The sequence below is a fragment of the Mustela putorius genome, unplaced genomic scaffold, assembly GCF_011764305.1.
Source record: "Mustela putorius furo isolate JIRA1106 unplaced genomic scaffold, ASM1176430v1.1 tig00003962_pilon_pilon_pilon, whole genome shotgun sequence".
Lineage (NCBI taxonomy): Eukaryota > Metazoa > Chordata > Mammalia > Carnivora > Mustelidae > Mustela > Mustela putorius.
Window position 1 is genome coordinate 14,388,906 of NW_025422106.1, and position 26,465 is coordinate 14,415,370.

General features: G+C 37.4%; 1 protein-coding gene across 3 annotated transcripts in view; it reads left to right on the forward strand.

Moving 5' to 3' along the window:
- The window catches only part of USP32 (ubiquitin specific peptidase 32), a 238,765-nt gene that overhangs the window by 83,434 nt on the left and 128,866 nt on the right, over positions 1 to 26,465 (forward strand). For all 3 annotated transcript variants that reach the window (XM_045070181.1, XM_045070182.1, XM_004747234.3), the window contains exon 2: positions 4,716 to 4,843. In XM_045070181.1, coding sequence (XP_044926116.1) covers positions 4,716 to 4,843 — 128 coding nt within the window. The remainder of the gene's footprint in view (positions 1 to 4,715; positions 4,844 to 26,465) is intronic.

The following is a 26,465-nucleotide window of genomic DNA, read 5'->3' on the forward strand; positions in this document are numbered from 1 at the left end:
GAATCACACAGCTGCACCTGAGAAGAGATTTTTTAAAAAATGCGTTCAGGGATGCATGGGTGCCTCAAGTTGGTTAAGCATCTCATCTGCCTTTGGCTCAGTTAAGCATTTGCCTTCGGCTCAGGTCATGATCCCAGGGTTCTGGGATCGAGCCATGTATCAGGCACCCTGCTCAGCGGGGAGCCTGTGGCTTCCTCTTCCTACTGCTCCCCTTGTTTATACTCTCACTCTCTTGAATAAATGAATTTTTAAAAAATGTGTTTAGTTTTCCATTTTTTACCTGAAGTTGTTTTTTCTTTCTAAAACTAAAATAACTACATTAATGTTATGTTTTCCTGCTTTAAAATTTTACTAAGCTTGATCCTAGTCTATTTTCCATCTGCCTAAATTTTTATTTTTTTGTTATTTACTTTTTAAAATAGGTACCATTTATTGAATGTCTGGGTGTAGTAGACCTCACCTATTATATGCTTTATATTCATTAGGCACTTTAGTTTAAATAAAAGTATGTGAAGCTGTATTGGAAGTATGATATAATTTCATTTTATTTCATGTTATTCTCACAGCAGTTATAGGAGGCTGTTCTCATCACACATATATGATAATGACAGCCACAGTAAATAACATTTAGATGGCTTTCTAGAACTCAGGCACTGTTCTGAGCAGTTTGCATTAGTGAACAGAATTCTCCCAGCCACCCAGTAAGGTACATACTCTGCAAACTGCCATCTTACAGAAGATTCCAGGGATAAGGAATGACCCAGCCAGGATTGCAGTCCTCCTAAATTTTCATTTTTAAGGTTTTCAAAATTTCAGTTGTACAGAAGCGAACACTTATATATGTACTCCTTGTCTACATTTGAGCCAATTGTTAGTCTGTTTATTTTGAATAAATAAAAATGCTGTTTATTTTCAGTAAGTACGGATCTGTGGCAGTATTTTAGTGTTTAATATTCTATTTCTAGTATATACAGTAACTTAGTCTGTCTTGTGTTGATAGACATCACTTGCTTTTTATAAGTGCTTTAAAAAGCTCATTACAGGGGTGCCTGGGTGGCTCAGTGGTTTAAGCCTCTGCCTTCAGCTCGGGTCATGATCTCAGGGTCCTGGGATCAAGACCCACATCGGGCTCTCTGCTCGGCGGAGAGCCTGCTTCCCCCTCTCTCTCTGCCTGCCTCTCTGCCTACTTGCGATCTCTCTCTGTCTATCAAATAAATAAATAAATAAATAAAAATCTTAAAAAAAAAATGCTCATTACAGGGGCGCCTGGATCGCTTAGTGGGTTAAAGCCTCTGCCTTTGGCTCAGGTCATGATTTCCAGAGTCCTGGGATTGAGTCCTGCTTCAGGCTCTCTGCTCTGCAGGGAGCCTGCTTCTCACTGTCTATCTGCCTGCCTCTCTGCCTACTTGTGATCTCTGTCTGTCAAATAAATAAATAAAATCTTAAAAAAAAAGAAAAGCTTATTATATACATTTTCTCATGTTATAAATGAGTAAGTTCATTAGTCAATAGTCTGCTATTTTTTAAACATACTACTAAATAGTTCTTCAAATGATCTGAAACCAACAGTGTATGAGATTATCATTTTATATCCCAATGATTGATTTTTCTTATCTCTTCCACTAGACTGTGAGCATTCTAATTTGTTAGTAAAGCTGTTAATGCAATCAGCCATCTTGAAGAAATACGTATTTCAATAACTGAAGTAATTTCTTTACCATTACCATAGTTCATGAGATTGAGCTTTGTTCTGTTCTTTACTTTTGCATTCACTTTTTTTTTTTTTTTAAAGGGAGTGTGCACACATCATGGGCGGGGCAGAGGGGAAGGGAGAGAATCTCAAGCAGCCTCCACTTCACACGGGACCTGATCTCATGACCCCGAGATCATGACCCAAGCTGAAATCAAGAATCCAATGCCTAACTGACTGAGCCACCCAGGCCCCCCTCACTTTTGCATTCTTATGAGGAAAAAAATGACTATATTGAGGATGTTAATAGTATGACTCCAATTTTTAATGAATTAAGCATGTAGTATTTACATTTTTCTCTAGTTACTTATTCAAGTATTAGTTCTTATTTTTATTTTTATTTTTTTGACAGACAGATCACAAGTAGGCAGAGAGACAGGCAGAGAGAGAGAGAGGAGGAGGAAGCAGGCTCCTCGTCGAGCAGAGAGCCTGATGCGGGGCTCGATCCCAGGACCCTGGCATCATGACCTGAGCTGAAGGCAGAGGCTTTAACCCACTGAGCCACCCAGGCACCCCAGTTCATATTTTCTTATCATTGCCCTACAAATGGTCAGACCCATGTTTCTTTCCCTACTACAAACATTTATTGAATGATAATAGATGTGCCAGAGACTCTTCGGTCCTTATTTTGTTGGTCCTTTCTGCCTTGTGTGAAACTGTAGACCAGTTCCTTTTTCTTGTCCTTTGGAGACTATACTTTCTTGTTTTTCCTGTTCTAACTGTTCCTTATCAATATTCTTAGAGTATTTTTCTTTTTCTGCAGATTCTGTAAGCATTGGTTTCTTACAGTTTTGTCTCTGACTTATTGTGCTTCTTATTTATGATTTTAATTGTCATCTGTGTGCTGATGACTCTCTTCAAACCTCTCAGCTAAGCTTTACACTCATAATTGTAAAAACCCACTGAATTTTCCCAGGTTTTTCATATACAGTATATTCTTACCAGAGTTTATCATCTTTTCTTCCTCACTTATCTTTTCTTACATTCCCTTTCTACATGATATCACCATCCTTCAAGTTTCCCTGACTAGAACCATGAATATTATCCTAGATTGCTTCTCAGTCAGCCTCCAGGTTCTGCTGACTTTTCTTCATAGACATTTTCCCAGATGCAGCTTCTCCTTTTCTTCTTGTATTAGTCTACTTTTTGCTTTTCTATACTACTAGTAGAATGGACTGTCTGAATTGTATCTGACATGTCCTGTTTCCTGTCTGCGTGGAATTTGTATCTGAATTGTGTCTGACTATATTCCTTCCTATATTATGACAGAGCAAAATTTCTATGACTTGGTCAAATGACTTTTACCCTAGGTTTATAGCTTACTACTTCCTGCCTTGTTTATTTTGTTCTAGTAACATACAATTCCATACACTCCATTCATCCTTGTACTTTGTAACAAACTGTCATCTCTGCCTGGTATACCTTTGTTTCTTTTGCTTTGGTTAGCCTTTACATTTTTATGTAATCATCCTCTCTGTCCAGAGTCTTCTCTTTCTTCCACATGGGCTAAAGGTACCTACCTTTTTTATGTACCTATCTGTGCTTCCATTATGATCCCTGAACTGACTGCATACTATTAAAAAGTATTTTTCTTGTCCTTATAGACAGATACTGTTCTAATTGGTGAAAAAAAAAAGTCTTCCAAATGTCTAAAATAATGACTTGGTAATTTTTTTGATAGCGGATGTCTAAAAATAATTAGGTTGTTACAATAATCAATTCATAGATTATTTTCTTTGTAAACGATGACAAAATCTAAGCTAAACTTGGAGAGTGTCCTCCATATGGATACATAAGTGCTTAAGGAGTATAAATAATACAATTTTTATCCCAAAGGAAGTTGAAGTATAGTTGGCATACAATATTTTATTAGTTTCAGGTATACAACATAGTGATTCAACATTTATATACATTATGAGTGCTTGTTATACAATGTTAATACAGTATTAACTATATTCCCAGTGCTGCTCTTTATATCCCTGTGATTTACTTATTTTATAGCTGGAAGTTTGTACCTCTTTATCCCCTTCACCTGTTTTATCCATCCCTTCATCTGTCTGTCTGGCAACCACCAGTTTGTTCTTTGTATTTATGAGTCTGTTTCTGTTTCGTTTGTTTTGTTTCTTGGATTCCACATATAAGTGCAGTCCTACAGTATTTGTCTTTCTCTGTCAGACTTATTTTGCTTAGAATAAATATCGACATCCATCCAAATTGTTGCAAATGGCAAGATTTTGTTCTTTTTCATGGCTGAGTAATATTCTTTATTGCATATATATGTATGTGTATATGTGTATATATATGTATACACATACACACATACCCACACACACACACCTCTTATCTTTATTCATTCATCTGTTTTTAAAAGATTTTATTTCTTCATTTTGAGAGAGAGAGAGAGAGTGCAGGCATGTGCTTGTGAGTTGGGGGAGAGGCAGAGATAGAGGGCGAGAGAGAGACTCTCCAGCAGGTTCCATGCTGAGCACAGAGCCCAACACGAGGCTTGGTCTCAGGACCCCGAGATCAAGATATGAGCTGAAATCAAGAGTCAGCCACTTAACTGAGCCATCCAGGCACCCCATACCCATTTATTTTTATTAATTTAATAAATTTAGGTTGCTTCCAAAATTCGGCTCTTGTACATAATGCTGCAATGAACATAGGGGTGCATCTGTCTTTTGAAATCAGTGTTTTTGTTTTCTTTGGCTACTGTGAAGTGTGTGTATGAGGGGGAAATACTCAGAAGTAGACTGCTGAATCATACGGTATTTCTGTTTTTAATTTTTTGAGGAACTTCCGAAATGTTCCATTGTGGCTACACCAATTTACATTCCCACCAGCAATGCACAGGGGTTCCCTTTTTTCCACATCCTTGCCAACACTTACTTTTTAAAAAAATGAAGCTTTTGAGAGACTTCTTTTCTCTTCTGGTTTCTTACCCTCTTCAATTTCTGAATTGCAGTTACAGATGTAGAGCTGAAACGACTGAAAGATGCCTTTAAGCGGACCTGTGGACTCTCATACTATATGGGCCAGCACTGCTTCATCAGGGAAGTGCTTGGGGATGGAGTGCCTCCAAAAGTTGCTGAGGTAATCTTTGTATTCTCAGTTTTCCTTTGAGATGGTTGTCCACCAGTCTGAGTTCTTGAGGAGCTTTCTGGTCTTAACATGTGTAATCTTCCCTACAGTTATTTTTCTTCCTGAGTAAGTAAACAGGTCTTATTTTAGATGTCAGTATGACTATGTTTTTCAAGGCCAAATGGGAGTAACCGGATCTACAGTTCTTCTGCTTTTATTCTTCTGAGCTTCAGTAGCCACTGATTGTAACCATGGGACCATTTGTATGACTGACTTCTTATTGATATAAACTTCATTATTCTGACATATATATTTTATGTTAGGAGTATGTTTTTAGATCGTGACCTGAGCCGAAGGCAGAGGCTTAACCCACTGAGCCACCCATGTGCCAGGAGTATGTTTTTAAAATTTTTTGTTAAAGAAAACCTTTCCATAGAGCAAATCCTCATTAAATTAATTCTATAAAATTAAATGTTGTAAATGAAACACTAGCTTATTGGAACTTGTAAAGACTTATTTAATTTCTACTAAATATTTTAGATAGAGATAAGATGTCCTAAGTTGATATAAATATACCCTTTCTAAAAATAGTACGTTAACTATTTTATAGCTACATACACAGATATGCATTTTGTTTTTCCAAATGTGCAATGAGAATAAAACGTTGAAAATGTTAATTTAAACACTGAAAATTATAGGAATTAAAGCTTAGTATATTAACAAAGAACCATAATTCACCCTTCTTTTTTTTTTTTTTTTAAAGATTCTTATTTATTTGACAGAGAGAGAGAGAGACAGACAGACAGACAGTGAGAGAGGGAATACAAGCAGGGGGAGTGAGAGAGGTAGAAGCAGGCTTCCTCTGAGCAGGAAGCCTGATGCAGGGCTCTATCCCAGGACAGACACTTAACAAAGGCAAACACTTAACAACTGAGCCACCCAGGCACCCCCATAATTCACCATTCTTAATTAGTGACAGTTTTTTTTTCTTTTTTTAAAAAACGATTTTATTTATTTATTTGACAGACAGAGATCATAAGTAGGCAGAGAGAGAGAAGCAGGCTCCCTGCTGAGCAGAGAGCTTGATCCCAGGACCCAGAGATCATGACCTGAGCTGAAGACAGGCTTAACTCACTGAGCCACCCAGGTGCCCCATAGTGACAGTTTCAATTTCTAACATGGGTTGTGTGCTTTTAAACCTGTGGTTTACATAATACAGAGTTTACATTTCTAAATTTTATCTTTTTTTTTTTTTTGGTGGGAATATATATGTTGCATTAATTCTCCTTAATGTATTTGTTTTGTAAAATTATGTACCTCTGCCATTGTTTTGGATTTATGACAAAGTTAACTTTTTTTCTTAATACTATATTGGGTTTTCTTTTTTCAGTGTGAGTTCTTTTGCCTGTTTCTTTCAATCTTTTTGTCTTAAATGCTTGTATATCAAATTCTGGAATTTATTTTATTTTAGGATATGACTAACAGTGTATGAGATAATATAAATTGGCAGATGAGGAAGGGTCTTCTGAGTCCATAATAATTAAAATATTCCAAATTCAAATATATACTACCTTCAGCCTTTGTCTCCCTTCACCTCCTTTCTTAAAGTCAAAACTGTCAGACTGAATATAATTCATGGTACTGGGAAAAAATTAAGTCAGAATATCTCACTTGTCTTTCTGGATCATATATAAAGATTTACATGTATACATTGAGTTATAAGAGCTCTTTATATATTCTAGATACAAGTCTCTTATAAGATACATGATTTGCAAATATACCCTCCCATTTTATAGGTTGTCTTTTCACTCTCTAGATGGTACCCTTTGTAACACAAAACTTCTAAATTTTGGTGAAGTCCAACTTACTTATTTTTCCTTTTATCATTGTGTTTTATGTATTGTATTTAAGAAATCATGGCTCCTCCCTCCCAAAAAAAGAAAAAAGTAAATAAATCATCGCATAACCCAAGGTCATAAAGATTTATTTTTCTGTTTTTCCTCTAAGAGTTTTAGCTCTTCAATTTAGGTCTCTTCCATTTTGTATTAATTTTATGTATGGGATAAGGAGTTCAGCTTCATTCTTCTGCAAGTAGTTCTCCAGCTTTTGTACCATTTGTTAAAAAGACTGTTCTTTCCCCGTTGAATTGTCTTGTCACTGTTGTTAAAATTGTTGAAAATCAGTTGACCATAAACATAAAGTTTTTATTTCTGGCTCTCAGTTCTTTTCCATTGATATTTGTGTCTCTCTTTGAATCAGTATCACGTTTTCTTGATTACTCTAGTTTTGTAGAAGATTTGAAGTCAAAACATGTTCTTTTTTTTTTTTTTTTTTTAAGATTTTGTTTTTTTACTAAACAGAGAGCGAGTGGGCATGCCACGCTCTGAAGCATGAGTGAGGGGGAAGCATAGGGACAAACAGGCTCCATCCCCTGAGACCCTGAGATCTTGACCTGAGCCACACTCAGGTGCTTTACTGACTGAGCCTCCCAGGTGCCCCCAAAACATGTTATTCTTCTAACTTCCAACTTTAATCTTCTTTTCCAAGTCGTGTCTATTCTAGGTCCTTTGTATTCACATATGAATTTTAGGATCATCTTGTCAATTTATGCAAAAAAAGGCACCTGGGACTTTGATAGGGGATGCATAGAATCTGTAAATTGGTTTGGGGAGTATTACCATTTTAACAATATTTTAAGTCTTCTGACTTACGAAATTAGGAAGTTTTTGCATTTAATTTTTAATTTTTTAAAATGCTTTATAAGGGGTGCCTGGGTGGCTCAGTGGGTTAAGCCGCTGCCTTCGGCTCAGGTCATGATCTCAGGGTCCTGGGATCGAGTCCTGCATCGGGCTCTCTGCTCAGCAGGGAGCCTGCTTCCTCCTCCTCTCTCTCTGCCTGCCTCTCTGCCTGCTTGTGATCTCTCTCTGTCAAATAAATAAATAAAATCTCTAAAAAAAAAATGCTTTATAAGTTTAGTTGTACAACTCAGATGTCTATTGGCTGAACAAAATGTAGTAAATCCATATTAACAGAATATTGTTTGTTAATAAAAGGAATGAAGTTTTTTGATATGTGCATGGACAAACATGCTGAGTCAAAGAAGTCAAACACAGAAGACCCATTTTTAACTCAGTTTTATGAAATGTTAAGAATAGCCAACTCTGTAGAAATGGAAAATATACTTGTTAAAATTCTGGTTGATTTTTTTCTTACTCACGTGTGTAGCAGCTGCATCTTCTTCCTGTGTTCTGCTATTGGAGAGTCAATTCATGCGTCTCGTGTTTTGGAGGAATCTGTCCTTCCTGGGATGCCAGGCTATTTCATTGCCTCTGACAGGCTCAAGAAATATTGTAATATGATAGTTTATTTGGCTTTTTCTGGTTTTTAAGTTAGAAGTAACACTCTTACGGATACTTTACATTGAAGGTAGAAGTGGAACTCCGTGCAACATCATCTTTATGTGAATCTCTCATAAATTTGATTTCACCCAAAACTGCTTCAGGAATCTTGCTCTGTCCTTTGGTCTCCCTGTTAAGAGCCTTCACTAGCTAGAATAATTAAACTAATTATTTTACAAGAGCAATCTTAATGTTAAATTGTAAAGTCCACAATGATAATTTCAAGTTTCAATTCCATTGTAGTTGACACTTTTTTGTGTAAAATCTAGCACTGTGCTAAAACACATGAATTCTGTAAATGCTTTTAGTGATGATATTAACCTTTTTTTGCGATAGTGTTAAAACGCATGATTTCTGTAAATGCTGTTAGTGATGATATTAGCCTTTTTTGCCATTTTATTTACTGACATAGGCTTATTTTAAGTGAGGATGGGTACTAATAGCATGTGGATATTGATTAGTAAGTATAATTCATTGTGTAAATTGTGAAGTATGATAAGGAGCTAATACTTTTATCTTTAATTGATCCCTGGTCTTTTCTCAGGAAAGGAAGTCCTTATAGTTTCTCATACCGTGATCTCAAAAGGTTGAGTGAACCTCATTTAAGCTCAGTTTTGGAGCAGTTTCAACATTCAGCTTGTGTTTTATTTTAGCTGTCTCTCAAAGATAGATAGACTTTACCAGCTTTTGTGTGTGTTTGGGAATGGGAGAGAATTTATTAGTATAATTCATAGTTGCAGAGACAAAGTTAATTGCTGAAGGAGAAATGCTACATTTTAAATAAAGTGGAAGTTATAGGTCTACTCAGGTAGTTTTGAAGCTTGAATTTAGTTTTAATGTGTAGATAGACTCAGAATGGAGGTCTGCATTCTACAGCTTCAGGGAAATAAATTAAATGATTGGATTTATAAATAAAGAGATGGCCTTGTGAGACCTTTCTTAAAATCCTATGGAGAGCTTTAGCCTTAAATTTGTGTGAAGGGGGTCACCCACTCTTGGTGAGATTCTGAAATTAATGTTTTAAGGCACAACTGCATTACTTTAATGCCAGTATCTCTATACGAAAAGCCACAGGAACCATTTCAGCTGCCAGTTGTGGATAGAGAGAGAACTTCATTCCCTAGTTAATCAGTGTTTTCCTTTAAAGTAAAAGTAATAACATCTTTGAAAAGTAAGGGGAAGGTATTTTTGGAATCTTAGTAGAAAAGGATGATGAATTAAAAAGTAACTTTAGTCCTTAATATGTTAATTAAGAAGCAGTACGAGTTTCTAAATTATTTTCTAGAAGAGAGTCGCTGTATATTTTTAGAGTAAAAGAAAGATTTATTTAGGATTGAACTGAACTCTCATTTTTTTTTTTTTAACTTTGTCTGAAGACTTACTGTGATAAATTCTAAGACATTTTGGATAAGGAATAAAAACTCATGACAGTTTACAAGTTTTGGAATTTAAGCATTGATTTCATTTGTCTCATTGTTTCTAGAATAGATTAGTGTAATTAATATTTTGATGCAATTCTGATCTTGCTTGTAATATAACCATGTATTATTTGAGTAGAATATCAGATGAATAGAATTTGAGGGCCTTGAGATAACAAAGTCAAATGAAGTATGGGGTAAGTAAATGAAAAATGTGTAATACTTGAAATTGGCCTTTTCTGAACCAAGACCACTAACTCTTAATAATCCAGTGCTTCTTTTGGGTGCCACCCATCCCCCAACTCCTCTCCTCCCAAAGAAATTCTAATAACATAATATTTCCATGTAGTATTAATTTGTAATCACTTCCTATTATTTTCACATTCACTTAAAAGTAGTTTTCAGGGGCGCCTGGGTGGCTCAGTGAGTTAAGCCTCTGCCCTTGGCTTGGGTCATGATCTCAGGGGCCTGGAATCGAGTCCCGCATCGGGCTCTCTGCTCTGCAGGGAGTCTGCTTCCTCCTCTCCCTCTCTCTGCCTGCCTGTCTGCCTGCTTGTGATCTCTGTCTGTCAAATAAATAAATAAAACCTTTAAAAAAAATTAAAAGTAGTTTTCACCATTTACAAAATCGGCTAGGCAAGTGAATTTGGAATAGCTACTCATTAACTTTTTTTTTTTTTTAAACGAAAAATTCTTAAATCTCTATCTCAGGATTTATGTCGATTCTGGATGACTGTTGAATATAGTAGTACCGTTCCACCTTTCTCTTTACAGCTGCCGCTGACAGTTTCAGCTCACATTGTTTTTCTCCCATTCCTTACAGGTTCTAAAGCCTGCCTCTGCTATGTAACAACATTTTATGAAATGACGGCTTGTTCATTTAAATCTTGTCTCTGAACCAAGTTGCAGTTCTTGATGGGCCGACTTCATGACTTTTAAAAAATATGCCCCAGAGTGCTGTGCGTATAGTGTAAACTTAATGAGCATTTATTAATGCTTTTTTAAAAGTAGTTATAGATAGGGACACGTGGGTGGCTCAGTGGGTTAAAGCCTCTGCCTTCGGCTCAGGTCATGGTCCCAGGGTCCTGGGTCCAACCCCACATCGGGCCCTCTGCTCAGCAGGGAGCCTGCTTCCTCCTCTCTCTCTGCCTGCTTCTCTGTGATCTCCATCTGTCAAATAAATAAACAAAATCTTAAAAAAAAAGTAGTTTTATATATATATATATAAAATATATATAGTAGTAGTTATATATATATATATATATAAAATATTATATTATTCTGCAAAATCCTATTACAAGAATGACCAGGGGCACCTGGGTGCGTCAGTGGGTTAAGTCTCTGCCTTCGGCTTAGGTCATGATCTTGGGGTCCTGGGATCGAGCCCCATAATGGGCTCTCTGCCTGGCAGGGAGCCTGCTCCCCCTCCCCTCTCTGCCTCCTCTCTGCCTACTTGTGATCTTTCCCTCTGTCAAATAAGTTTAAAAAATCTTAAAAAAAAAAAAAGAATGACCAGAAAACCAATATTTGTGAAGTCAATTAGCTTTGCTAATTTTTGCAATCTTTGAACATTTAACCTTTTCCAAATTAGAGGAAAATGCACATGTTAAGTGAAAGCAATCTTAGAGCCTAAAGTGTTTACAGAGATAGTGATCAACATGTAAAAACAGTTGATTAGTAGAGTATTTTCCACTAGTGGTGGTAAATTTACACTGAAGTGTTCATATTCATTTAGATGCCCCTTGGGACTGGGGACGTAGTTATTGTATAGTCAAGGTTTAGGGGGACTGACCACAGAATTATGATTAGTATTTGTTTTTTTGTTAGTTGATCTGTATTACTTAGTACATTCCTTTATGTTGGATTTACTAGAATGATGGTTAACAACTTTCTTGACAACGCTAGTCATTGATTGTTAGTGCTAGGTGCTACAGATCATTGACTTTTGTGATATCCAAAATAATTGCTTATATCAGCCAGAGAAGAGTAGCTAACTGTGTAACATTTATTACTGTAAATCCTGATCTTGACATTATAAGCTGACAGGAGAACACTAGGTAGGATACTGGTTTAAAATCTTTCTCTGTAAGCAGAATCTGTAAAACGTTCACTAAACTTGATTTTAATTGCATTGGTTTTTGTTCTCAGTGTAATATTTATGCTAGTTCATAAGTTTCATGGTTTTTCAGTATTTCTCTTTGAAAGACTAGACAGAAAAGATACCAAGGATTTTATTAGGTGAAAATATTAACAGAATATTCTACCCACTTGTAAAATTATGTATGGACTTTTAAAAAAATGCATTATTGTCTTTATGGTTCTTTTTTTAAAATTAAAAAAAAATTTTTTTATGTCTTTATGGGTCTTAACTGCCAAGTTTTACTCTAGAGTGATTTTTAAATAGCTTCATAAACTATTGAGAAACAGTTTATAGGAGTGCCCGGGTGGCTTATTCAGTTGAGTGTCCAATTCTTGATTTTGGCTCAGGTCATGATTTCAGGACCTTGAGTTTGAGGCTGCAGTGGGGAGTCTCTTGAGGATTCTCTTCCTCTCCCTGTATGCATCAGCTTGTGTGTGTGCACATGCTTGCTCTCAATCTCTCTCTCACTCTCTCTCAAATAAATAAATAAATATTAAAAAAAAAAGTTTATAGAAGAACTGACATGTCATTAAGCATAATGGAATTAGTGAACTTCTTATATAAAGCATTATATCAAGTACATTGTGTAAATTACGAATGTTGTAAATTGTATTGCATATGTCAGAGAAGTTACTTATATTAGAACTAAAAAATACTTTTACAGAAAATAACTTACACATAATCACTCAAATCCTTGATGTATTAACTGAGCTACCGATATGACTGGTGTAATTGGTGAAAATAATCAGTATATCCTGTTAAAGTCAGTCTTGTTAAATACATCTGTCCAATAGCATCTTCCTTAATTGGTGTAATAAAGGTAAAATAAGGTTGATTTAGTTTATAACTATGTTAAAAACTCTGCAAAAATTTAGCTGATAAGATTTAGCTAGGTTTGACTATAGAAATCATAACATTTAGGGCGCCTGGGTGGCTCAGTTGTTAAGCATCTGCCTTTGGCTCAGGTAATGATCCTGGGGTCCTGGGATCAAGCCCCACATTGGGCTCCCTGCTCCGTGGGAAGCCTGCTTCTCACTCTCCCACTCCCCCTGCTTGTGTTCCCTCTCTCAGTTGTGTCTGTCTCTGTCAAAGAAATGAATAAACTCTTTAAAAAATTTTTATAAAATAGAAAAATCTTAACATTCATATAAAAATAATTCTAGGGGAGTCTGGTTGGCAGTTGTTAAGTGTCTGCCTTCAGCTCAGGTCATGATCCCAATGTCCTGGGATTGAGCCCCACATGCCAGAGAGCCCGTTTCTCCCTCTCCTACTCCCCCTGCTTGTGTTCCCTCTCTTGCTGTTTGTCTGTCAAATAACTAAATAAAATCTTTAAAAAACAATAATTCTAAATGGTGGGAAAAGCAACTAGTATTTGCTAAACTTGAGTGAATATAGAGGGAGACAACTGAATTCTTAACCTTTTCCCCTTTCTCCCCAGGCCCATAGATGGAATAAAAATAGGCTTATTTTACTGAGGAGCTGCCTAATAAAATTGTCACAGAAATGGAACCATTTTGTTTGCCTTGTATATGGTTGCTATTATCTTCTAAGACTTTCTTCTTTGACTACTGTGAGTAACTACATTCAGTATTTAGATTAAAATGTAGGACCCTGAGATCATGACCTGAGCCGAAGGCAGATGCCTAACAACTGACTGAGTCAACCAGACATCCCATCCATGGGAATGCTTTAAAGAAATTTTGTCCTGTATTTGTAGCTGCTAAAAGTTAGATAATTGAAGTTTTTAATTCTTTTTTTTCCCCCCAGTGATGATATACTACTGAAATACATCTTTTCATTGGGTAGACTTTCCATGATATTCTTTCCTTTAAAATAGAAGCATATTAAAAATATCTGTTCTGTTCATCATAAATACAGTAAAATGTATTCACAATGAAGATTTTCTTTTAACTACTTTGAAAAATTGTACTTGATGACTCAGCAGTAAAAAGGAAGATGTAAAAAAAGGAAGATCTATTGATATAAGCAAAAACATGAACGAATTTCAGAATCACTGTGCTAAGTGAAAGAATCCAAGTAAAAATAGAATATATGCTTATGATTTTATTCATGTAAAATTCTAGAAGTTGCAAAGTTCTCTATCTTGAAAGGAAGCTTACTGGGTGTTGGTGGTGCACGGGGAAGAGGGAGAGAGATTACAGAGGGACATGAGGACAGTTTGGAGTTTACTAGTTTTTTTGATTGTGGCCATAGTTTCAGAGGTATGACATGCCATTACAAAACTGGTCATTTGTATACTTTAAATATGTGCAGTTTATTGTACCTCAGTTATCCCTCAAAAACTTTGTTAAGCATTTAATTGGATTTTCAGAAAGAATACTAATACTACTTGGAAAAGAGAGCCTGAAATATAAAAATTGACTCCCTTACAGTTAGGATATTTGGGTTTTAGTTCTAACTGATTAATTTTTTTTTTTAAGATTTTATTTATTTATTTGACAGACAGAGATCACAAGTAGGCAGAGAGGCAGGCAGAGGGAGAGAAGGGAGAGCAGGCTGCCTGCTGAGCAGAGAGCTGGATGCAGGGCCCGATCTCAGGACCCTGGGTTCATGACCTGAACCGAAGGCAGAGGCTTTAACCCACTGAGCCACCCAGGTGCCCCCTAACCGATTAATTTATTTCAAGGTCTTTTCCTAGTCACTTAAGCTCTGAGGCAAAAGAACTTCCAAACCTTTGATCACAGTGGTTGTAGGAATTAGGTGTATGAACAGCTTGATTGTAATTAGAAAAGTTAGAAATGCAGTTAAATTTATGTTTTAGTGGTCTTTGAAATCAGCCTGGAATGGAGTAGGAAAGGATGTGGGCTAGGTTAGGCTGGGAAGGTTGAGGCAGTGAAAGGGAAGACTTCTCAATGATAAATTTGGAACTCTGCCTTTTCACTCTTGATTTGAAGTTACATATTGAGTTAAACGTGTAGAAAATTGAAGTTAAAAGCAAGGAGATTCCAGATTGAGATTGTTAGAAATAGAAGGTCCAGGATAATCAGTATCTAAGAAAAGTAAGGATAATAAGGTAGGACAGAGAGCCAGTTGTGAGGACAAGGATCCAATATTAGTATCATGCATTAAGGTGTGAAAACATGAAGAAGAAAAGCCTCCATAGGCAGAATTCCGAGACACTGACTCCAAGGAGAGCAGTTTTGACTTGAAACCTTGTGGTTGAACCTGAAGCTTCTGGTTTAACAGAAGTTTTGAAGCTTCTTCAAAGCACCTGTGGATCTAAGGAGACTGCAGCTTCTTCATTGGGATGGGACTAGATCAGGGACAGACACTTGCTTTAAAGGAAGCTAGTAGGGTGGCTGGGGGCTCAGTGGGTTAAGCCTCTGCCTTCAGCTCAGGTCATGGTCTCAGGGTCCTGAGATCGAGGCCCACATTGGGCTCTCTGCTCAGCAGGGATCCTGCTTCCCCCTCTCTGCCTGCCTCTCTCCCTACTTGTGATCTCTCTCTCTCTATCAAATAAATGGGTAAAATCTTAAAAAAAAAAAGAAATAAAGGAAGCTAGTTAGTGGATGGGAAGTTACAACCCAGAATTTCAAAGAAATTAGTTAATTATCTTAAACCACTCCCAAGCTAATTGAGAGGGTATACTAATAATTTACCTCACTAATGTCTAGTGACACTGTAGTTTATACTCTGAGTATGACATGTCGTTGTGTATTTGAATACACTTAAATAGACAAGATATCTAGAGATGAGAAAAGAGGTAGAGACCGAATCTCAGAACTTGCTTTTTGGTGTGGTACAAGCAGGAAGTTACCTAAGACAGGCAGAATTAGTAATCTGGTTTGTCCAGTTAATCCTAGGATTAGTTATCAGTTGGACAGTCCATCAGATGTAAATAAATAATGTACAGAGGTATCCTGGGTTATTTTGTTTTGGCAAGGCTTCTTTGCTTTTGTGCTTGAGGAAGGGAGAGAAGTGATATGGAGTATTCTACTCTCTAAATTTAAGAAGAGTATTAGTAACTTTCTTGTGGACTCTGGTGTTACATAAACACTTTATGATACGGGTTTATGTTTAGCATCTAGAACCGTTTTCTGTGGGATAGATACCTGATGCAGGCTTATGAAGCTCTAGGACAGTTCTTACGTGAAAAAAATAGGGGTTATGGGATAAATATAGTAAGATATACTTCAGAACAGAGCCAATGGCATGTTTTAATTTTTTTTCTGAAAATAGTATTTAATTTTTTTCCCTTTAACAGATTTAGCAGCTGATTCTTTAACAATAAAATAATTTGGGAGGATAGTAATCTACATAAAGAAAATTTCTGTCTCTTAAAATGTCTTTTTTTTCCATTTTTTATTTTTTAAAGATTTTACTTATTTGTTTGACAGATAGAAATCACAAGTAGGCAGAGAGGCAGGCACAGAGGGAGGAGGAAGCAGGCTCCCCGCTGAGCAGAGAGCCCAATGCGGGGCTTGATCCCAGGACCCTGGGATCATGACCTGAGCCAAAGGCAGAGGCTTTAACCCATTGAGCCCCCCAGGCACCCCTAGAATGTCCTCTTTTATGACACTTGGTAGGTCTTTTTGGGGAAATAGGACTTAAATTATAGATTATTTTATCCTATGTGCATGAATTTTCCTTTGATAATTCTCTGGAGGAGCCTCGAACAGATAGGTGATGTACAGAGTTTCTCATACTGAGAGGTCTGAGAATTGCATGTGACCACAAGCATTAAATCTCAGTAGAATGAGAAAGTAAACCATGGTGTCCAGTATGGACTCCCAAATCAAATTACAAGAGCAGATGATCTGAAATGCAAGTTTTGATTTATGATTGATCATTAATATCTTAGAAAAAATTGAGGTTCTATTACTAAGGAATGAAAGAAAATGGATATTGTGTAGACTTCTAACGGTTTCTGCCACTAACTATCTCACACAAGCTGTATTATGATCCAGAGTGAGTAGCAACAGGAATTTATTTAAATAGATTAGACAGTATTGTGGAGGCAGGTCATTCTTGTATTAATGTAAATTTTATTTAATAAAATTGCCTTTTGGGACACCTGAGTGGTTCAGTAGGTTAAGTGTCTGCCTTCGGCTCAAGTCATGATCCCTGGGTCCTGGGATCAAGTCCCATATTCGGCTCCTTGCTTGGTAAGGAACCTGCTTCTCCCTTTGCCTGCTGCTTCCCCTCCTTGTGCTCTCGCTTTCTCTCTGTGTCTGACAAATAAAATATTTTATATTAAAAAAACAAAATTGCCTTTTGAAAAATGTATGCAGTGAATGTTCCAGTTATATTATTTAAATTGAATTATAGTGCTCTTGTTTTCAGTTGCTCTGTATTATTGTTTTGAAAGAGTAGGCAATGTATGCTGAAGGCACACTATTTGATACTTACAGAAGTATTTTTAATGAAAAGTAAAATGAACCTTCTCCATCTTATCCCTATGACCTAGAGTCCTTTCATAGCAGCAACCAGTTATCCTGTTCTGCAAATAAAGTTTGGGTTTTTTTTTTTTTTTTTAGAGATTTTATTTATTTATTTGAGAAAGAGAGAGAAGAGAACATGAGCGGGGAGGAGAGAAGGAGGCTCCCACTGAGCAGGGAACACAATGTGGGGCTTGATCCCAGGACCCTGGGATCATGACCTGAGCCAAAGGCAGACTTTGAATGACTGAGCCAAATAAAGTTTTTATTTGTTTTTTTTTTTTTTTAAAGATTTTATTTATTTGACAGAGAGAGATCACAAGTAGACAGAGAGGCAGGCAGAGAGAGAGAGAGAGGAGGAAGCAGGCTCCCTGCTAAGCAGAGAGCCCGATGTGGGACTCGATCCCAGGACCCTGAGATCATGACCTGAGCCAAAGGCAGCGGCCTAACCCACTGAGCCACCCAGGCGCCCCCAAATAAAGTTTTTTTTTTTTTTTAAAGATTTTTTATTTATTTATTTGACAGAGAGAGATGACAAGCAGGCAGAGAGGCAGGCAGAGAGGGAGAGGAGGAAGCAGGCTCCCTGCTGAGCAGAGAGCCCGATGCGGGGCTCAATCCCAGGACGCTGGGATCATGACCTGAGCCGAAGGCAGCGGCTTAACCCACTGAGCCACCCAGGCGCCCCCCAAATAAAGTTTTTAAATTATCTTTTTTATCATAGTGATATATGCACGTGGTCATAGCAGAATCAGAAAGAGCTAGTGAAAGACAAGAATCCCCCAACTACTCAATCTCGAGTGTTATGATTATGTAAAATTTTTTTTGCAACATGTTATGCTACAATTTTTTTTAATTTTTAAAATTTTTTTGTTTTTTCCCTGGGGTTAACATTTTCCTTATTTTTTCATTTGCTTAGTTTTCATACCTGTGGCTAAATCATCCCAAACATTCCAAAAACTTTTTAGTGTAATTTTTCATGAGTCAAAGGCTAATTTTTAAAAAAGATTTTATTTATTTATTTGATAGAATAACCGCAGGAGCAGGAACACAAGCAGGGGGAGTGGGAGAGGGAAACCAGGCTTCCTGCTGAGCAGGAAGCCTGATATGGGGCTCCATCCCAGGACCCTGGGATCATGACCTGAGCCCAAGGGAGATGCTTAACCATCTGAGCCACCCAGGCACCCCTCAAAGGCTAATTTTTTACACTGAGCTTCTAAATGTATGTGTAAATATTTTAGTTGTGATACATGCATAAATATGTCATATATATCTGTCTTTCTATCTATTTTTATATCAGGCTGTCTTTCTACCCTTTTATATTCATGAGCTTTTATACTTTCTGGGCTTCTGTATCTTAACTGTGAATAAAAAAACTGATTCAGGATTTAATTAGTAAGTTTTCTTTGTTTGCTGTTGAAGTAATGTGGGACATTAAGATAAAATATAGGTGGTGAAATGGGGGTGAATTTTTATCACATCATTTGCATGTTGCTAAATTACCATTAATAACAACAGTGGGAAAATACTATATAAAAAATTCCATCTGTGTGAAGCACTTGACCTCAGAGGAAAGAGAAAGGCTTAAGAATTCGTTTTTTTTTCCTTGTCTAATGTGAAAGAAGCTGAGATACTCTTTAACTAGTTAGCATATCTAAACATGTGTTTTGTTTTTTACAGATTTTGGCTAGAATTTAGCTTTTTAAATAGTTTTATAATTTTTAAAACCAGCTTATAGTTAGCATGCTCATAGAAATTAGTAGTAGACAAGATAGTTTGCTTAAGTTACTTTATTTTTTATTATTTAAAAATATTATTTATTTTTGTGAGAGAGAGGAAGAGCATGGCCAGGCCCGAGTGGGACGGGAGGCGCAGAGGGAGAAGCAGGCCCCCAGCCAAGCATGGAGCCCCATGCGGGACTCTTTCAGAGCCTTGGGATCATTACACTTAACCGACTGAGCCACCCAGGCACCCTTAAGTCATTCTATTTATTTATTTATTTATTTTAAGATTTTATTTGTTTATTTGACAGACATAGATCACAAGTAGGCCTAGAGGCAAGCAGAGGGAGAGGAGGAAGCAGGCTCCCTGCCAGGCAGAGAGCCTGATGTGGGGCTCAATCCCAGGACCCTGGGATCATGACCTGAGCTGAAGGCAGAGATTTTAATCCACTGAGACATCCAGGCACCCCCCTCCCCTTAAGTTATTTTATATATGGATGCCAACTTTAATAGTATTCCAGCTTGAAAAATAATTCTCTCATTCATTTCCAAATGACAGAAGCAGTAGGGGCGTTTTGACATTTATAGAAAAAGCAGTATTGACACGGGACGCTTGAGTGCCTCAGTCAGTTAAGCATCTGCCTTTGGCTTGGGAGTCCTGCATCGGGCTCGTAGCTCAGCGGGATGCCGCCTTCTCCCTCTACCTGCCTCTCCCCCTTCTTGTGTGCTTGCACATGTGTGCGCTCTCTTTCTGATAAATAAATAAAAGACTTTAAAAAAAACCCCAATATTGACATACAATACCGCACAGGAGGATTCATTCTGAACTATTTTTCCTATCTTCATTCTTTTTTATTTTTATATTTAACTTTCAAAAATTTTAGATGAGGAGTAAAAAGGCTTATGGGAGCAGTCTTCCAGGAAATGTGTTAAGCCAACTTTTCTATGTAAACCAGATCTCTGCTTTAAATGAAATACTGGTATTGTTTCTTAACAGCCTTTTCCCTAACGGTTTCCTAATTATTGAGATGTAGTACATGTTATTCAACTCATCCCTTTTATTTTATTTTCTTTCTTTAAAAGATTTTATTTATTTGTCAGAGAGCACAGGGAGGAGGAGCAGCAGGCATATTTTTTTTTTAAAGATTTTATTTATTTATTTGACAGAGAGAGATTACAAGTAGACAGAGAGGCAGGCAGAGAGAGGAGGAAGCAGGCTCCCCGCTGAGCAGAGAGCCCGATGTGGGACTCCATCCCAGGACCCTGAGATCATGACCCGAGCCGAAGGCAGCGGCTTAACCCACTGAGCTACCCAGGCTATTTCATTTTATTTTTAAGTAATCTCTATACCCAGCATGGGGCTCAGACTCACAACTCAGAGATCAAGAGTTGCACGCGCCAACTGAGCCAGCCAGGTGCACTTCAGTTTACTCGTTTAAACTATATGGTTAATGACTTTCAGTTTGTTCACAGAGTTTTGCAACCATCGCCACAATTAGTTTCATCAGCCCCAGGAGAAACCCTGTACCTTTGTCACCCCTATTTCCTCCATACCCTCCTCCGTCAGCCCTAGGCTAATATACTAATTTACTTGCCATCTTTATAGATTTATCTCTTCTGGGCATTTCTTAAAAATAGAATCTATAATATATAGTCTTCCGTGACTGGCTTCTTTGACTTAGACGAATGCTGAAAATATACTGTTGCACTGTGTATCAGTCCTTCATTCCTTCTTATTGGTGAATGATACACACTTGTATGGATGTATCACATTCTGTTTATTTGTTCATCAGTTGATGGATATTGGGGTTACTTCTACTTTTTTAAAAAAGATTTTATTTTTATTTATTTAATAGCGAGAGAATGCATTCAAGTAGGGGGAACAGCAGACAGAGAGAGAGGGAGAAGCAGATGCCCTGCTGAGCAGGGAAACTGATGCAGGTTCCATCCCAGCACCCTGGGATCGTGACCTGAGCCGAAGACAGACTCTTAACTGACTAATCCATTCAGGCACCCCATTTCTACTTTTTGGCTATGATAAATAGTGATGTTATGAACATTTTTGTGTATTTGTGTGGGCATATATTTTCATTTCTTTTGGATATGTACTTCGGATGGAATTTCTGGGTCATATATGGTAACTCTGTGTTTAACCTTTTTGAGGGACTGCCAGACTGTTTTCCAAATTGGCTGTACCATTTTACATTACCACTAATGGTGTATGAGGGTTGCAGCTTCTCTACATTCTTGCCAACCTTGTTATTATCTGTGTTTTGGTTAGAGACATCCTAATGGATATGAAGTGGTATCTCATTGTGGTTTTGATTTGCATTTACCTATATAGTGGTATTCTGAAATAAAAAAAATTTTTTTAAAGATTTTATTTATTTGACTGAGAGATCACAAGACAGGGGAGTAGGCGTTGGTGGGGGGTGGAGCAGGCTTCCTGTGAGCAGGGAGCCTGATAAGGGGCTCAATCCCAGGACCCTGAGATCATGACCTAAGCCTAGAGGCAGAAGCTTAACCCACTGAGCCACCCAGGCGCTCCTGAAGAAAAATTTTTAAATTTTAATTAATTTTTTAAAAAATTTTATTCATGAGAGAGAGAGAGAAACATGTGCCTGAGTAGGGGAGGGGCAGAGACAGAGGGAGAAGCAGATTCCTGGTTGAGCAGGGAGCCAGACTTGGGGCTCAGTCCCAGCACCCTGGGATCATGACCTGAGCTGAAGGCAGATGTTTAACGAACCGAGCCACCCAGGCGCACCTTAAGTTTTTAATTTTTAAAAAAGAGTGTTTGAAAATAATCTCCTAACTCTTCAGGGATCCCAATTATATTAGTAGATCTGAAATGTGCAGTAGTGGTTTATACATTCTGTGGTGTGCACGTGTCTGGGAATTTGTGTATGACTTAATTGTCTCAAGCCTTTTGAGTTTTTTGAGGGCTCTAAAGAATTGGAGGTTTTCTGTATTTTAGCAATAATATTTTTAAAAATTTAATGTAATAATCATTAATTAAACTTAATGTTGATGTAAAGGATAAGCCATATTTCATATTAGGGTTGTATAAGTATAATTCCAAGTCTAAAATGCTTCTTTAATTTAAACTGCAACATATATATTTTCTTGGTTTGTATGTTGTAATACTTATTAAAAATTTATCTCTCTAAGAACATTGTTTTTAACACATAAATGTGATTTAGATCTGCAGAGGGACATACCCTTCTCACTTTAAAGAAACAGCATCTTGAGTCTCAAGATCTATTAAATATATCTTGTGAAACAGTAGGCCTGTTTTGTACTTGGTACAAAATTTCAATTTTTTTCACCATCTAATAAGGACTTATGTGTCAATACTGTTTATTTCTGTTCATTAATTTTATTCAGTAGTTACTGAGAACAAACTCTATGGGCACTTTTTTAAAAAGTGATGACTCAGTTTGTGACAAAGTTGAAATCTAATCATTCTCACTTAATACCACTAGTGTTATGAAAAAAGCCATCTGCTTAAAATAATTAACACTGTGGTGTTAATGATTGATAGAGTTGGCCTTCACAAGGAGTTACCATTTTTTTTTTTTAAGATTTTATTTTATTTATTTGACAGACAGAGGTCACAAGTAGGCAGAGAGGCAGGCAGAGAGGAGGGAGCAGGCTCCCTGCTGAGCAGAGAGCCCGCTGTGGGGCTCGATCCTAGGACTCTGGGATCATGACCTGAGCTGAAGGCAGAGTCTTTAACCCAGTGAGCCACCCAGGCACCTTGGAGTTACCACTCTTTTTTTTTTTTTTTTTAAAGATTTTATTTATTTATTTGACACAGAGAGATCACAAGTAGGCAGAGAGGCAGGCAGAGAGAGAGAGAGGAAGAAGCAGGCTTCCTGCTGAGCAGAGAGCCCGATGTGGGACTCGATCCCAGGACCCTGAGATCATGACCTGAGCCGAAGGCAGCAGCTTAACCCACTGAGCCACCCAGGCACCCTGGAGTTACCACTCTTAAAAGAGCTTTTTTTCCTGCATTTCCTGTTACTAGATACAGGGAAGTGATATTTTTTTGTTGTTACTGGATTATTCAGTTCTAAAATTTGCATATGGTTTTTCTTTATGCCTTCTGTTTCTGTACTAAGACTTTCTGTCTTTCCATTCAGCAGTGAGTGTTTGACCTCATTTGTTTTGTCATTTTTATAATAGCTTCTCCAGTGTCTTTGATAGGTCTAAAATCTGTCTCATGTTGTTGATTATCTTTTCCTAACTGAATTAAGGCTTTTCCTGGTTTTTTATATGCTGAGTAATTCTGGATTATATTCCAGACATTTTTAATATTATGTTATGAGTTTTTTAGTCTCTTTAAATCCTATGCAGAGGTTGATACATTTGTTGTATTCAGTCATTGTATTAGATCATTGATTCTGATCATTTAGCAGCAAGTTCCAATCCATCTTCTTCTGGTTGTGGTTCCAGTGTCAGTTGAGTTTCCAAAGCCTGTGCACTGTTATTTGATCTGTTTCATGTGTGCACCACCCAGTGGCCAGTGTGGAACTTGGACAGTGCTCTATCCGGAATTTAAGTCTCAGACTTTGTTGTGATGTTTAAATTCCAGTCCATGAGTGTGCTGTTAAGAGGTGAACCAAGGAGTCAAAAAGAACTTTGCTGCACTTGCTGCACTCCTCCCTCCTCTCATCGTCCATAGTACTTTCCCTTTCCCTGGAGCTGCCATTTTCACTTTCACTTTCCACTACTCTGCTTGTGTCCGGAGCTAAGCTATAGGACAACAGAGAGAGAGAGAGAGAAAGGGAGTTTGGCCTATCCTCTTGGGATAATAGGTGTTCTGATTAGAGAGTGTGATAGGCTGAATAATGTTGCCCCCCCCCCACTCCTCTAATCTCCAGGTCCCAATCCCTTGAACCTGCATATAGCTTGTGTCTGTAGAACTGTATTAATAAATGCCCATGTTCTAAATGCCAGGTTTATTACTTATGACTTCTGAAGATATTTTTATCTAATTAGGGATGTTTTGGGGCACCTGGGTGGCTCAGTGGGTTAAAGCCTCTGCCTTCGGCTCAGGTCATGATCCCAGGGTCCTGGGATCGAGGCCTGCATTGGGCTCTCTGCTCAGCGGGGAGCCTGCTTCCTCCTCCCTCTCTGCCTGCCTCTCTGCCTACTTGTGACCTCTGTCTGTCAAATAAATAAATAAAATCTTTATTTTATTTATTTATTTTTAGATTTTATTTATTTATTTAACAGAGAGAGAGAGAGAGAGAGATCACAAGTAGGCAGAGAGGCAGGCAGAGAGAGAGAAGAAGGGAAGCAGGCCCCCTGCTGAACAGAGAGCCTGATGCGGGCCTCGATCCCAGGACCCTGAGATCATGACCCAAGCCCAAGGCAGCGGCTTAACCCACTGAGCCACCCAGGCACCTAATAAATAAAATCTTAAAAAAAAAAAAAATTTAGTCATGTTTTTCTTGATTACAAGAGATAGATTTATATAATTACTTGTTTTTGGTTAAGTCTCCAATTCCAGATTTTCAACAGAGATGACTAAAAATTTACTGTGTGGGTGACATTGTTCTAATGATGATACTGAAAATATTTATAACCTGTCCTCCTTTGTTATGTAATGAATATTCCAGTTGCCCCATTAATTAATAAATAAAGTCCAGCTGTTGATAAAGTATTGGGTACATTCTTATACAAGATGAGTTAGGTGTTGTTTTCCCCATTTCTCATAGAGTTATACAGTATTTATGTAATGGTTGAGTGGTACAGTGTTTAGGTCAATATAAGCTACCAAAGGGTGTAGGTAAGGGCATGAACTGGCATGAGCCTAGGAAGAGCTTGCTGTGAGCGTACCGCTTTTAGTTTGGCAGAGCAGGTCAAGCTAATAACTATATTTTACTCTAGTCTGCTCATTCCTTGTTCAGGCAAGACCTTTTGACTGCGAAGTTAGTTCTCAGAAGGAACCTTCCTTACTGCCACTTTTACACTTAAGGAGTAGGAATGATAGACTACTAAATCAAAGCATTGTGTGTCTCAGAGGATTTCTAAAAATCTCAGAAAATAAGTCTTCCTTCAAGACCAGACACTTATTAATGAGATAAGGAAGGTGTAGAAGGAGGAAGCAGAGTAAAGCACATGTAAAGAAGACGTATACATCTATTTTCAGTGAGCATTCTACAGAATGTTAGTGCCAAGAAAGACCGGTTCAGTTGTTTTTCTCTTCCACTGTGTCTCCCATATCTCATTTGATGTCTGGCATGTAAGATGTCCAATAAATATTATGTGGAGTATAAATTTTAATTACTTACCTGGCTCTGTGAATAGGTGTTTCCTTTCTTGAACTAAAAAGTGTTACATTGTTGTTGTTTTTTTTTTTTAAGATTTATTTATTTATTTATTTATTTGACACAGAGAGGGAGATCACAAGTAGGCAGAGAGGCAGACAGAGGGAGAGGGGGAAGCAGGCTCCCTGCTGAACAGAGAGCCCGATGCGGGGCTCGATTCCAGGACCCTGAGATCATGATCTGAGCCCAAGGCAGAGGCCCAACCCACTGAGCCACCCAGGCGCCCCTGTTTGTTGTTTTGAAATAAGTTCAGTTTCTATATGTGTGGATCTTTGTGGAATTATTTTCCTTGGTCATTGTGCCTGTGGGAGGAAAGCTAGTTATTAAATCTAGTACTAGGGAGGAAATATTATTGAGAATACATTTAACATAAAATTTTTAAAATGATTTTTTTCCTGGGGTACATTTATTCAAATATTTTGAAAGTTTGTTCTTCCTAAAAGTTTTAATTAAAGTTTGTTTTAAGATAAATACAGATTCACATGCAGTTAATAAGAATAGAGAGGGATCCTCTTTTATACTTTGCTAGTTTCCTCTGAAGGTAACATTTTACAAATGCATATCACAACTAGGATGTTGATACTGATGCTTTCTAACCACTGATTTTAAACTGCTTTCCCCAGTTCGTGTGTGTGTGTGTGTGTGTGTATACTCAATTCTATATAATTCTGTAACTGTGGGGGCTTGTGTATCCACCACCATGGTCAAGATACTAAATAGTTGGTGAAGTTATCAAAGCTTGATATTTTGTTAACCTTTGAATTTTCTGGTGTTAGAGGCTTTTTGTTGTCACAGCGTAGAACCCACGCACAGTATGGTTTGCTGCTGTCCATTTTATTAGTCTTTTCCCAGCAGAATTCCTTTCGTTTCTAGTAATTTGGTTTGGTTTATGGTACTTTTGTTTCCTGAGAATGGAAGTCCCTTTTCAGTTCTATTTGAGGATCCTATCATTTGTCTAGACAACCCTGAGAAAAAGATCAGAAGCTTAATTGTACTGATATTATTAAAGCTGTATATTGGAAAGTTTTGGGACTGAAAAATAGCCCCTATTAGTTTTTCCTTGTCTGTCTGTCTCTCTCTCTCTCTTTTTTTTTTTTTTTTTTCCTCATAGGGTCAGGATTATTTTTTCATTAATCCCTGGAAACCAGCCTATTTGTTTTGAAAGAGAGTAGGATACTTATTTAATGCCTTTAAACTCCAAAAAAATACTATCTGAATTTTTAAAT